The 12,181-nt window shown below is 53.7% G+C and overlaps 2 protein-coding genes across 2 annotated transcripts in view; one reads left to right on the plus strand and one right to left on the minus strand.

The window, feature by feature from the left end:
- CACFD1 (calcium channel flower domain containing 1) overlaps positions 1 to 5,655 on the plus strand; it is a 6,582-nt gene extending 927 nt beyond the window's left edge. The window contains exons 2-5 of the mRNA XM_009892247.1: positions 4,135 to 4,207; positions 4,612 to 4,737; positions 4,883 to 4,990; positions 5,443 to 5,655. Coding sequence (XP_009890549.1) covers positions 4,135 to 4,207; positions 4,612 to 4,737; positions 4,883 to 4,990; positions 5,443 to 5,536 — 401 coding nt within the window. The 3' untranslated portion in view covers positions 5,537 to 5,655. The remainder of the gene's footprint in view (positions 1 to 4,134; positions 4,208 to 4,611; positions 4,738 to 4,882; positions 4,991 to 5,442) is intronic.
- A 5,780-nt stretch (positions 5,656 to 11,435) lies between these two features.
- The window catches only part of SLC2A6 (solute carrier family 2 (facilitated glucose transporter), member 6), a 5,092-nt gene continuing 4,346 nt past the window's right edge, over positions 11,436 to 12,181 (minus strand). The window contains 3 exon segments of the mRNA XM_009892248.1: positions 11,436 to 11,591; positions 11,680 to 11,825; positions 12,132 to 12,181. The exon segment at positions 12,132 to 12,181 is cut by the window's right edge and continues 11 nt beyond it. Coding sequence (XP_009890550.1) covers positions 11,436 to 11,591; positions 11,680 to 11,825; positions 12,132 to 12,181 — 352 coding nt within the window.

The raw sequence follows: 12,181 nt of genomic DNA on the forward strand, positions 1-12,181 counted from the left end.
CATAGTCCTGTTTTGCTACATTCTGTGGAGAGATTAATAGCTCTTAAAAGCAGGAGGGACTGTTATGACCGCTTAGTCTGATCTCCTGCAGAGCACAGGATGGAGAATTTCTCCCACTTCAGGTCCACGACTTCTAGTAAAACAAGAGCGTTTCTCAGCCAGTGCAGTCAGCCCTGATTTAGTCCCTCAGCTGCGGCGTTTCCTCGGATGCCCCTCTCTCCTTGTCCCCGTCCCATGCCAGCCTCTTGCCTGCAAGAGGGGGTTGACTGCACAAGCCCAGGGCGTTTTTGCAGCCCACCTTGTAGACCGCGTTATCATTGGGCAGGCTCGGAGCAGCCCATTTCGGCCAGGCTGGTAAAACACGTGCCGCTCTTGCTTTGCGTCTCAGGTGCTGCAATTCTGGAGGTGTGAAAAGATTTGGCAGGGCTGCTCTTACGGGGCAAAACGTACCGTCCTCGCCATGCTCTGCCTGAGGCCCCCGCGCGCCTGGTCCCGGCAGAAGGCCAAGAGACCAGCTGGGACGTGTCTTCAGCGCAGGTCCCAGGTGGGGGTTTGTGTAAGGGCGTCTTTCCCAGGGGCTGTAGCCGGAGCCTCGGCGCCTTTTGTGTGGCTTTGGCCCACGCAGAGCTCCGGGGGATGGGGCTGGAGGGTGAAGAGCGGGAGAGGGTGGCTCTTGGGTCGCATTGGCGGCGTTGCCCACCTCGTGCTGGAGCAGCTCACAAGTGCCTTAATAGTGCAAGTCTTTGAGGACATTTTTTCCTCTGTCTTCATGTTTCAAAGCAGCTGAATTATACTTGGGTTATTTTCCCAAGCTTTTGTTCACAGCTCTGAGGACTCGTGACTTGTTTTGAAAGGAAAGCTGAGATTTTTTACGTATTTGGGTGAGTCTGGGAGAAGAAGCTTTTGGAAGAAGGAGCTTTTGGAAGAAGAGCTAGGCTCTTCACGGGATTGCCGATGATTTGGGGAGTCAGACAGCTTGCGCTGTCGCCCTGACAGTCTTCCTTCATGAGATTCGTCAGGCAGAGACGGGGGCAGCGTGAGACACAGGCTCCTCTTACGAGCAGAGAAATGGGGGACTGTGGAAAGAGGCAGCGGTCCAATGCCCCGTGCTGGTAATGGCTCTCTTCAAAACGCCCCTTGTTCAGCATCACCTTGTTGAAGGTGGACAGCTTGGAAAAGAGGTGGCTAATAACACGGCGAGGCTGCTATTTTCAGAGCTCGCTATGAAAGAACAGAAATCATTCGTAAGGATTTTGAGCAACTGGATGGTGGCCCTGCTGCAGGGCTGGATTATTTCTCACAGAAGGAAAAATTCCCTGTAGAAAGGAAGAGAAACTTTGTTAACGGAGGTGAGATGGGTGGACAACGTCTACCGCATGCAAACACCTGCAGCCCACAACTCGCTTAAGCCAGAAAGGTCCAGGGGCCGGAGCAGGAACAAGACAAACAAGGTCCAGGTTCTGTGTCTGGCTCTTGCACAGGCTGGCTTGGTGACCTTGGCCAAGTCCCTTCTCTCCCTCGTAATAATTCCTGTTTGTAATAGGACGAGGAGAGTCTGTGGCTTTTGTAAAATGCTCTCAGAGCAAAAATAGGCTTGTGTTGAGGACAGTGACCAGCTGCTCGAGATGAATAGAGCCTTTGTGGGGGGTGGAGTTCTTTCCCCCCCATTTTAGCTCCTGGTTATTTGTGCTTCCTCAGGGATTTGAGATGGGACAGCAGTGAAACAAATGGCAGAACTGTCTGCCTTCCATAGCTTACGTGCCATTGAGCATTATCTGCATTTTAAACCTATTGCAAAGCCTCTGTTTTGCAAAAAGAAGTCTCTGGCTTGGCAGCTCCTTTTTGGCTGTTGAGGCAGGAGCCGATCCCGTCCTGGTGGGACAAGGATGTACCAGGCTGCTGTGGGATGTGCTGCTCTGCCAAGGAGACCGAAGGTCACCAAATCGTTATCTCTGTGGCTGTTGGCAACCGCCACCGGGTGCAGTGTTCCTGCGATTATAAACCTTTGACTCCTTTCCCACTGGCTGGTGCTCGCGCTGACGTATGGGCTTGCTCAGCTCAGGCTTGCTGGGTCATTAGTCCACTGGCAACCAGGGTGGTTGCTTAGCTGAGACTTAGTGCTGAAGGGTTGTTTTGGGGTGTTTGAGGATAAAACCGAACCAGAACCCTGACAAACCCCGCCCTGGTTGGCTAGATTAAAAAATAGAGTAAGGCCCAAAACCTGCTTGAAAAATACAATGTTGTGCCTCCCCAGGTCTGCTCTGGGGCTGAGATCAGTTTGTAGTCCTGTGAAGCTCTTGGACTGCTCCGCTGCACCGCGCTGTTAACCAAGGCAGGGCTCTGCCCCAGCCCCGCTGCGTTTCGGGGATGTTCGAGGTGCAGCTGCTTTCTGCTGTTCTGCTTAATTATAAAGCGCCTGAAAGTCACTTAACGTTATTTTCAGAAGTGTGCTTTCCTGGGTGAGAGCAGGCGTCGCATGCCTGTAGTGCTTCCCCTGAGCTCCTCTCCCGTCAGCATCCAGGGGTTTGTTGGTGACAGAGGAATTAGGAACCTCCCTGTTGTGCCCTGCTCTCCGAGCTGCCTGCTGCTCCCAGCAATCCCGCTTGCTGTTGCTTTTCCAGCTCTCCAGCTGTTGGTGTGTGTGACTGTGAGCCGGTCATCCCACCCCAGTGCCTCGGTTTCCCCCACAGCATGGGGATGCTGACACTGGTCCCTTTGTGATGGGAAGATGAGAAGTGCCCTTGGACCATGGCCGGTAACGTGTCCTCTGGCATTTCTCCTCTGTTGGCTGCTCTTGTTTTTGCAGGATTCTCCGTAAGGTTTTGGGTCCTGTGGAATCGTCCAAGGAAGCCTTTAAAAACCACCTTGTTTGGTTATTTCCTGAAACCAGGGGGTCACTTCTTTGTGGGGTGACCTTAGGCCAGTCCTATCTAGTCCTGCAGCTCTGTTTCCCAATCCGGTAAATAAGGATAACTATTTTTAAGGGAACTTTGAGGATTCAGCAGTGACTGCTTAAAAGAAACCTTGCGAATGTGTGCCGGGCTTTTGAAGGTCAGGACTGCTCACGGCAGCGCTGCTCAGGGATCCCCGTAGCAAAACACACGCAGATATCTCAAACACCCAAACCCAGGTTGGTCTGATTCCCAGAGATGGACTCTGCTGCTCTTCGTTAAGCTGCTAAACATCCCCGAGACAGCCTCTAAGGGCTGTATCATTTTAGCCGGAGTTTTGCAGGGTGGTGTTGTTTACTGCAGCCTCAGCCCGGCTCTCGCTGCCCTCCCCCCCGGGCTCGGGTTCCCGGGCAGCACCGGCAGCCTGCTGGTGTGGGCAGGGGGAAAGGGCCGTATCAGGTGCCGGCAACGCTCTGCAAGTTTAATGAGGCAGGAAGGAGACACACGCCACCTCGGCTTGGATGCTGCTGCCTGGTTCCTCTCCCTGCATCAAGGGGCCGGGAGTGCTGGGGCTATTTTGGGCTTTGCTTTGTTTTCTTCTATTTGTATTAGTGGAGACCCAAACTTGGCTCTTTTCTGCCCGTCTCTAGCGCAGAACCAGCAGTGTGTGGCAGAGACCGGGTTCAGCTCTGCTGTTTTTTATTTTTTGCCCCTCTGCCTCGGTGCTGCAAGTCATGTTTTTGTGGAAGGTTCCCTGTGCTGCTCAGAGGCGGGTGCCTGCTGGGACCTCTTTGTTCATCCCGGGACAAAGCAGGAATTCCTTAGCAAATAAAGCCCAGGGTGCCCTGGACGTGACTCCATGTAAAAGCAAATGGTCTGTTGTGAAATAGTTGTGCAAGTGCCACGCTGAGACACCAAAAGGATCCCCGGCTCGAGGAGCTGGGAAGAAACCCTCTCCACAGCATCTCAGGCTCCTCTTCGGGCCATCAGCCCTTTCCATCCGCCCTCCTGTGCTGGTCGGGACAGGCTGCTCTGCAGTGCCTGGAGGTGCTGGCTGAGGCAAGGGCTCTTCTGGGCAGCCCTGGCTCTGCCAAAGAACCCAAAATACAGGAGAGCAAAATGATGCTGGTGTGGCTGCGAGGTGCCAGGGCAGAGACGGGAGGCCGCGCTCCGGCCCCGCTGCCCCCGCGGGCACGCTGGGTTGGTGGTCTTCATGGTCACTGAAAGCCTCTTTGCTTTCCAGCCTGTGCCTTCGCTGGTCTCTGGAACTGTGTCACCATCAACCCCCTGAACATCGCGGCCGGCGTGTGGATGATGTGAGCAGAGTTTTCTTTTCTTCTTTCTGCCGGGAGGGAGGTTTGGTTAATTAGACACCACTGGGCAAGGGGCAGAGCTGCCCCGCTTGGGCAGCGGACGCGAGTGAAACATCTGTCAGGCTCTGAGAGTCACCAGATCTTGCTCCGTTGGGCAGGTTGAGATGCTGGGTTTATTCTATTTACATTCTTTCTTTACTCCTTTTTAAGGAAATACTGAGATACTCTAAACCAAAACGAGTCTGGGGCACCAGGGTTTGGGAATTATCAAGAAGGGGGGAGGGAGCGCAGTGGGGTCCAGCCCCGCCATTCCCTTCTGCCTGCGTTTGGCCATGGGAACGGCTGGTCTCTGGGGGGGGGGCAGGGGCATTGCGGGTGGGATTAACTCTGGTTTTCTCTATCTGGAGGCTCAACGCCTTCATCCTGTTCCTGTGCGAAGCGCCCTTCTGTTGCCAGTTTATCGAGTTTGCGAACGCTGTCTCTGCGAGGGCAGACAAGCTGCGGCCCTGGCAGAAAGCTGCTTTTTACTGCGGGTGAGGACGCTGGTGGGGTGTCTTGTGGTGGTGAAGCCATCCCGGGAACCACGCTGGGATGTCCGTGGGCATGCTGCGATGGACAAGCATCCCTGCATCCCGTGGGAAGCGGAGCCTGGCTTTGAGGGCTGCTTCTGTCTTCCAGGATGGCTGTGTTCCCCGTCGTGCTCAGCCTGACGCTCACCACGCTCTTTGGAAATGCCATCGCGTTTGCCACCGGCGTGCTTTATGGCCTGTCGGCGCTCGGCAAAAAGTAAGAGAGATCTGTCTGCTTGTGGAGGGGAGGGAAGGTGGACCACCAGCCCTTACCCCCATCTTCCTCCCTGAGGCCACGCTTTCCTCTTATACTAACCGTGGTTTCAGGTGTAAATGCTGCCCGAGAACATCTCCCTGCCAACATCTCAAAGCCCTGGGAGGGCAGGTCCTAGCGTTTGCTGAAGCTCTGAGCGTTTCCTTGGGAGCTCAATCTAGGTTGCCTCGTGGGTCCCAGCCCCCTTTCTGCAGCCGCTGGATGGGGGCCCCAGCTCTGGGGGCGGTGAGTGGTTTTGGTGGGGTTGGAGAGAGCCAACAAGTCCCATTTCACTCCTGGTATCCCTCAGCACGGAGGGTGCTGGGCCCCGGTTGGGAGACCTTTGTGCCAGGAGCTTACCCACCATGGTGGGCACCCAGAGCTCACCTTCCCCACGCTGTCCCTTCTCTCTGCAGGGGAGATGCCATCACCTATGCCCGGATCCACCAGCAGCAGAAGCAAATGGATGAAGAGAAGCTCACAGGCTCCCTGGAGGGACAGGCTCTCTGAAGCACTCGAGCTCGGGGTAACTTCTTCTGGACATTCAGATGGTGAAGATACGGAAATCCTCTCTGCCCTTCCCTCTGCCCACTCCCCTCTCCGTTACGCCACGATTTCCCTGGACACTGCAGCATCTGGAAACCTCAGGGGCTGGGGCAGGCTGTGCCCTCTTCTCACACCAGCTGACAGACCTCAGCACGTTGGTCCCTCTCTCCTCAACCCTCAACCAAATATCTCAGTCCCCCGATTTTTTAATTTTTTTTTTTTTTTTTTCTGCTGCAGAGGTGCTGGCTCTTTGAGTGCTGCTTTACAAGCCTGAATAGGCAGCCTTTCTTTGGAGTGATGCCTGATGACGAGCCGAGGCTCATTTGGGATGCAGTGCTCGTTTGGGAACTGCTCTCCGGCTGGGGTGGGGAGGGACAGAGCTGACCTGCCACCTCCGTGTCTGCGCTGGTCTCATGGGAGTCAGGGAGCCGCTGGCCTCGTGCCTGGGGATAACCTGCCATTGCACGTTACATGTTTTTAGTAACGATCTCTGGTGTGGCCCTTCCCAGGTCTGGTACACCAACCCAGGGTTTAACAGCGCGTGGTGATGCCCAAGCTTGGTCTTCTTCCATTGAGTATTTTTTAATATGGGTCCAGTTAGACCAGGCATCAGAGGCATCACTGCGCGGGCAAGGACTTCCAGCAAAAAACCCATATAAAGGCAGTGACCATCTCTGCAGAGGAGCTGCCAGAGGTGCTGGGGCAGATCCTGGCACCTACAAAGCACAGTCCCCTCCATTCCTCTGGATACACTGCAGGCAGTTATTGCAATTTACTTGAATTATAAGAATTAATTACTTTGTCTTAATAAGGGGACTTTTCTTAAGCTTCACTCCTTTACCGGGGAAGAAGGGAAATAAGATTTGCTTTATCTCAGCTGAAAAAGGCTACTATTGCTTGAGCCAAGTGGGATTTTTTGCTGGTGTAAGGGTTACTGATGTGCAAGAGCATCCTTCTCTCATGAGCCCAGGCCTCTGCTCTGTTCTCTCTCACTCTCTGCATCCGCTCCTGCTCCCGTGACCTGTCCCTCTGCTCTTTGCTTCTGTCTGGTACAGCCTTTATCTTTGGCCTCATGTTCTTTTTGCATCAGTCCCGGGCTGGTTTTGTATGGGAAGGTGCCATATCCTTCCTTTGCAAACACAGAGAAGTTGGCACCAGTTCAGTGTGGAGAGCTGGGATGTCTCGCTGCTTTATTCCAGGCTCCATCAGTGGTTCTCGCGTTGTATTTTCTGTTGGCTTTGTATCATGCAGAACAAAACTGCTCACTAAGTTCAGATCCCCCTCTTCTCATCGTGGTTTCTTTTGGGGGGGGTTAATTTATTTGATTTTACGTGATTGCTTTTTATTCTGTTTAGGAAAAAGGGGAATAATTTATTTCTAGTTATTTAAGTATTTTCATGGGACTCATTTTCTCTGGCCATAGGAGAAAGGAGTGCTGTTTCCTGTCCTTCAAAGGACCGCCTCGTTTCACCGGGGGAGCTCTCTGAACCCAGGGACAGCCCTGGCTGCTGTCACTGGGATGCTATAACTGAGATACCGTAAAATCCTATTTCAGCCTTCGGAGTATTTCTCAGACTTCGGAAAGCGTGTCGACAAAGTTTGTTTTCCCCTTCTGGGAGAGAGAAGGGAGCTGTAACTGCAGGGCCGGAGGTTTGTACTCGGCAGCCGAGGCGGGAGAGCAGTGGCAGCGGGGACTGCAGCCTGCTCCTGCTCCCCTGCCCTGGGACCTGAGCTCCCGCTGCCACCAACGCTTGGTGGTCCCATTTGACTCACGGTGGGGACCAGCGGGGCTGCGCTGCGGTCTGAGAAACCCGGCTGGAGGCTGAGCGCTGGCTGTCAGAAGGGGCTGTCCTCCAGCCACTCTGCGGCTTCCGAGCGGTGTTGTGTTGGAAAATATCGATATAACACGTCCTTCCTCTAAGTACGGTGCGTATTTGTGTTAGCAGAATGACACCAGCACCTCCCTGGTGGAGCTGGGGACGGAGCCGCTGCCGGAGAAGGTGGCGGGGTGCGGATGCAGCGTGAGCACTGCGGCGGGAGCAGAGCGGTCCCAGGGGATGGGGTGGGGGGGGGTTTTGCTGCCAGCTCCCGTTAGCTGTTGTCTCTTCCGTGGAGTTCAGGGGGGTGTGAGGATTTACACCAGTCGGGGACGTGGCTTGGGTTTATTTACGTGCAGCTGGATGCTGGGCAGCCGCATTCTGCTCAGCCCCTTTCCCCCAGACCTCTGGACCGTGATGGCTCTGACACCAGCCTGTCTGGGACGCAGAATGGGCACCGCCAGCCCAGATGCTGCTGGTTTCAATAAAGGCTGTGCTTTTTCAGAGCCCCCTGCTCCGGGCTGCATCCCTGCTGCTGCATGCAATACACGGGGCATTGGCCTTCCTTGTGTGTGTGTGTGTGTGCGTGCAGGGAACGCAGCTCCCGGGTGGGTCACGCTGGGGCGCTGCAGGAGGAACACACCGCAGCCCGCGGGATGCTTCAGTGGTAACCATCTCTCTGCCCTTCGAGCCGGCAGCATCCCTGCGCAGTGCCTGTACCCGCTGGTTCAAGTGCAGAGTCCTGCCTAGCGCACAGGACATCTGCTTTGATTTCAGGGGGTTTTGGGAAGTGAAGTAGTGTTCAGTAGAGGAATGTTGCAGACTGATGCACGTAGCTACGAGCATGTCTTTGGTAGTGACTGCTTTGCGCTGTGAGTAGTTCCACAGTAGCTTTAGTGACAGGAGGGGAAAGGCAAAGCAGAGGCGATAGAGTAACGCTGCGCCCGCGGTGATGAACCACAGGACTGGTGGGACCCTCCTGGGCTTCACCTGGTTGCTGCTGGTCTATGGCGTTTGGACAGTCCCTGGGGCCAGCGCAGGCAGACGCTGATCCGGGTCACCTGGAGGGCTCGTCGGCATGGATGGATCTGCTCTGCTCCCTCGGCACCGACGGTAGAAGTCCCGTGGATGCCAGCAGTATGGTCATGCTGTGTTTTGTGGCAGTTGGGTCTGACACCAGGGCCAAGGCATGTGAATGCTCTGCATCACCATTAGCAGGTTGCAAAGCTCAGCTCTGAGCTCAACGCTTTTGTTGAAAATAGGGCTCAGGGAGTCTTCTGGAAGAGCTGAGCTGGAGCCTTTGGCCACAATGCTTAAAGACACCGGGACTGTCTCTGTGCTGCCGCAACAGGAGGTGTCTCAGATCTGTGCTCCAAGAGTGCTGACTCCTACAGATGCGTGCCTGGAGTGGGAGCTCTTGGGAATTTCGGCTGTCTGTGATGCAGCTGAAACCAAGCCAGATGCTGCCATTGTTGCAGATGTGGCTTAGCGACAGCACCCATGGCTTTTGCAGTGACAGTTAGTGGATGGTGTTACCTCTGTGTAGGCAAGACACTGTTTTTGTGGAGATAGAAAGAACCTTTAGAGTAGTAGCATCACAGTAGATAATACGCCCGTTCACGGTGCATGGTGGTTATTAATTGTGTTTAGAGGCACCATCAGGGTGCTTGGAGCTGTGTAAGGATAAATGAAGTTAAAAGCCCTGCTCTAGAGAATTTACAGGCTCAACCCAATCCCTGCTGGTGGCATCTAGGCTGGATGGCTAATCCACGGGGTCTCTGTGGAAGAGGTTCTGCTTGCTGGGTCTTGAAAAGGCCTCTTGGGAGATGGTGGGACAGAAGTTTTGTTACATGAGAACTCAAGAGCAGGTGATGCAGTGACTACAGTGAGTTGTTGGCGAGTGTGGAAAGACACCTGGGTACTGGCAGCGCGCGTGCACTTGGCAATGGACCTTTACACCATGCACCACACGAGCTGTGCGCTTCTTACCCACGTGCACTTATACAGTGTGCGACTCTTCCCGGTCATGAAGCTGACAGCACTTGTGCACATCAGCTCCACTGTCCCCTGGGTGTGAAGAGGAGAGCAGAAGCTCACTTTCTGCTGCCTACCCAGACCTCGCGGCTCTGGGCAGGAGCTCATTTTGTAACACCAATCGGTTCTCTGTGTGTGCAGTGAATAAAAAGACCATTCTACCTCTGGAAAGAGCCACTGTGATTTCTCAGACTCTAAATGTTGTAGCAAAAACCCTCAGACTTTCTATATCAAAGAAAGGAGGTCACTCAGAAAATACTTCTCCAATGAGGTTCTCGCAGGACCTGAAGAGTCCAACCTCATTTCATATTTGGGCATTTCCTCTGTAGGCCAAGCTCTGGGAAGCTCAATTCATCTTTGTCATCTTTTTGTCTTCAGGGAAAGGTTTCACTGAAGTGAAGATATCAAGACCTGGTGCATAGCCATGTGAGAAAGAGAATGCTCTAGCGCAAGGGTGCCAGAGATCCTGATCTTCAGAAGGTCAGTGGAAACCAGAGGCTCTTGAGACCTCTTGTAATCAGGCCATGCTTAGAAATAGTCATATTCTAGCCAGAGCTGAACATCTTTCTGGAAATGGGTCTCAGCTGCAAAGGTTAGGTCTAATACTGAATTTTCTCTGTGGTTTTGATTTTGGCCCATCTCTCTTCCTCTGTCGCAGGCTGCTTTAAGTTATCGTCTGATAAAACACATCTTCTCTTAGGTGATTTCTCTCATCTCCTGCTACAGGGGATCTAAATAGTAGTTAGCATATCTTGAGATCTGGGTCAAATACGCTATGTTACCCCATGCTTCCTTGTCACAGCAGGCTGAATGTTCCAGGAATGGGAGGACACAAACATCTCCACCAGCCCTCGGGCTGCCAAGTGCATTTCAGGAGGTTGGACAAATGCTTGGGCAAAACATCTCCCAGCTCAGCCTTTGTTGTGCTGCTCTTTTGGGAGGAGTTAGGTTGGATGTGATACTCAGCAAAGCCCTTCGTTCCTCGCAGCCATAAGCACCTCCTGCGGCTGTGTTTTACCTAGGGTTAGGCTCTAAAAAAAATGAAAAAGTCCCCAATCTTGCAGGACACACAGGAAAGAGGTAAGAGCAATTTGCTACTAACTATGCAGTTGAAATCTCAAAGTGATGGAGGTGGAGGCTCCACACACAAGTGTGATGGAGACACATCCACCTTCATTGTGGATCAGTAAAACCCTGGGGTGGGAAGGACCCATCCCAGTACAAAGTATTGTCAGTACCCACTGTGTCTTTCCTACAGTGAATCACTTGCACTACAGCCGAACATTTGTCTGTTCCTGTTCTTTGTTTTGTCGTGTATTTCCTTTGTGAACTGTATTTGGCCTTGTTCATTAGGCTTCTAGTGTAATGTGTGTTTTTAGAGCAATAAAATGTGGCGGCTTTTTGTACAAAATATCTGTCTCTGCCTCTTTCAAAGTCCTCAAGTACATGAGACTCATCTGGGAAGCTGCAGGCTGCTGCGGTCCCCTTGTCACAGCCCTGGTCTGCCTCTCCCATCCCACCCGCCTGCAGCTCCCTTCTCTGTGAATAAAGGCAACAGCTTGCAGTTGGAGGCAAAACCATTTTATTCTTGCAACTACGTGATGAACTTTTGCCAAAACGGCCATAGCTGTTAACTCTGTTCCAGCCAAACTCTCGGGCTCTCGGGCTGCTTTGGTGGCTGCTGAGCAAAGGACGCGTATCATCTCTTGTCCACAGCCACGTGTCCTACTTTCCAGGACATCTTTATCTCCAGCCTGGTGCTGGTTACCTAGTCCTCTACCTCGGGTTGACATGTTGCCCAGAGACCAACAGGTAGTGTTGAATGACAGGAAGAGAAGGTAAAGTTCCAGTTGGCAACTTCTACATCCAAAGCAAGACAGTCATTGCTGCCTGTTCCTCTCCCATTGCCTTCGCAGAGAGCTCCAGCCTCCACCTCCAGCAGCACAACCGTTTTCTTTCTTGCCCTTCAGCACGTGGACTGGTGGCCCAGTGCAGCTGGCAGATGGCAGCTCCTACCTCATGAACGACCTCCGGCCTGTCCTGAAGAAGGCCTCGATCTGTTCCAGGGACCTGCCTTTGGTTTCTGGAACACAGCAGCCTGTGAATAAGATGTTCCCAGCGCAGATGACAGCGAAGAATAGGAAGGGCACCTCGAGGCCGAAGGCTTCCTGGGAGGTGGAACAGAAAGCAGACATGAGTTGGTGCAGAGGGGGTCTGAGGAGGGGCTGATGGTCACCCTCCCGGGGCAGTACCCACCACGACCCGGAGGAAGAACTGGGTCAGGGTGAAGGCTGTCAGCCAGCTCACAACAACGCAGAGCCCCGAGGCCACCCCGCGGGCTTTCAGCGGGAGGATCTCTGACATCAGCAACCAAGTGATGGGGCCCCAGCCCATGGCATAACCTGCAGAGGAGGAGGGGTAAGGTGAGACTGTCGAGGCTTTGAAGCCCACTGGGGAGTGCAGAAGGGCCCTGTGCAATCCTGCCCTGCTCCCCCATCAGTCACTAGTCCCCCCCATTCATGCTCTGTCAGTCCTCAAAGTGACTTCAGATGCCATCTTTCTTGGTCTTCCAGGGACATCTGCCTGCCTTCCAACTCCAAGCCCTCAGCTCCTTGCTCCACATCACCCTGTCTCAGATGAGAGACATGCCCCCAGGCTGACACCCAGCTCTGTGCTGTGGGTCCTGGGCTCTTGCCCTCTGCACGTACCCATTATGAAGAACATGGTTGCCAGAAGGGGGATGAGGGTGATGTAGTTG

This window comes from Charadrius vociferus, unplaced genomic scaffold (genome assembly GCF_000708025.1).
Source record: "Charadrius vociferus isolate BGI_N301 unplaced genomic scaffold, ASM70802v2 scaffold549, whole genome shotgun sequence".
In the NCBI taxonomy this organism is placed as follows: domain Eukaryota; kingdom Metazoa; phylum Chordata; class Aves; order Charadriiformes; family Charadriidae; genus Charadrius; species Charadrius vociferus.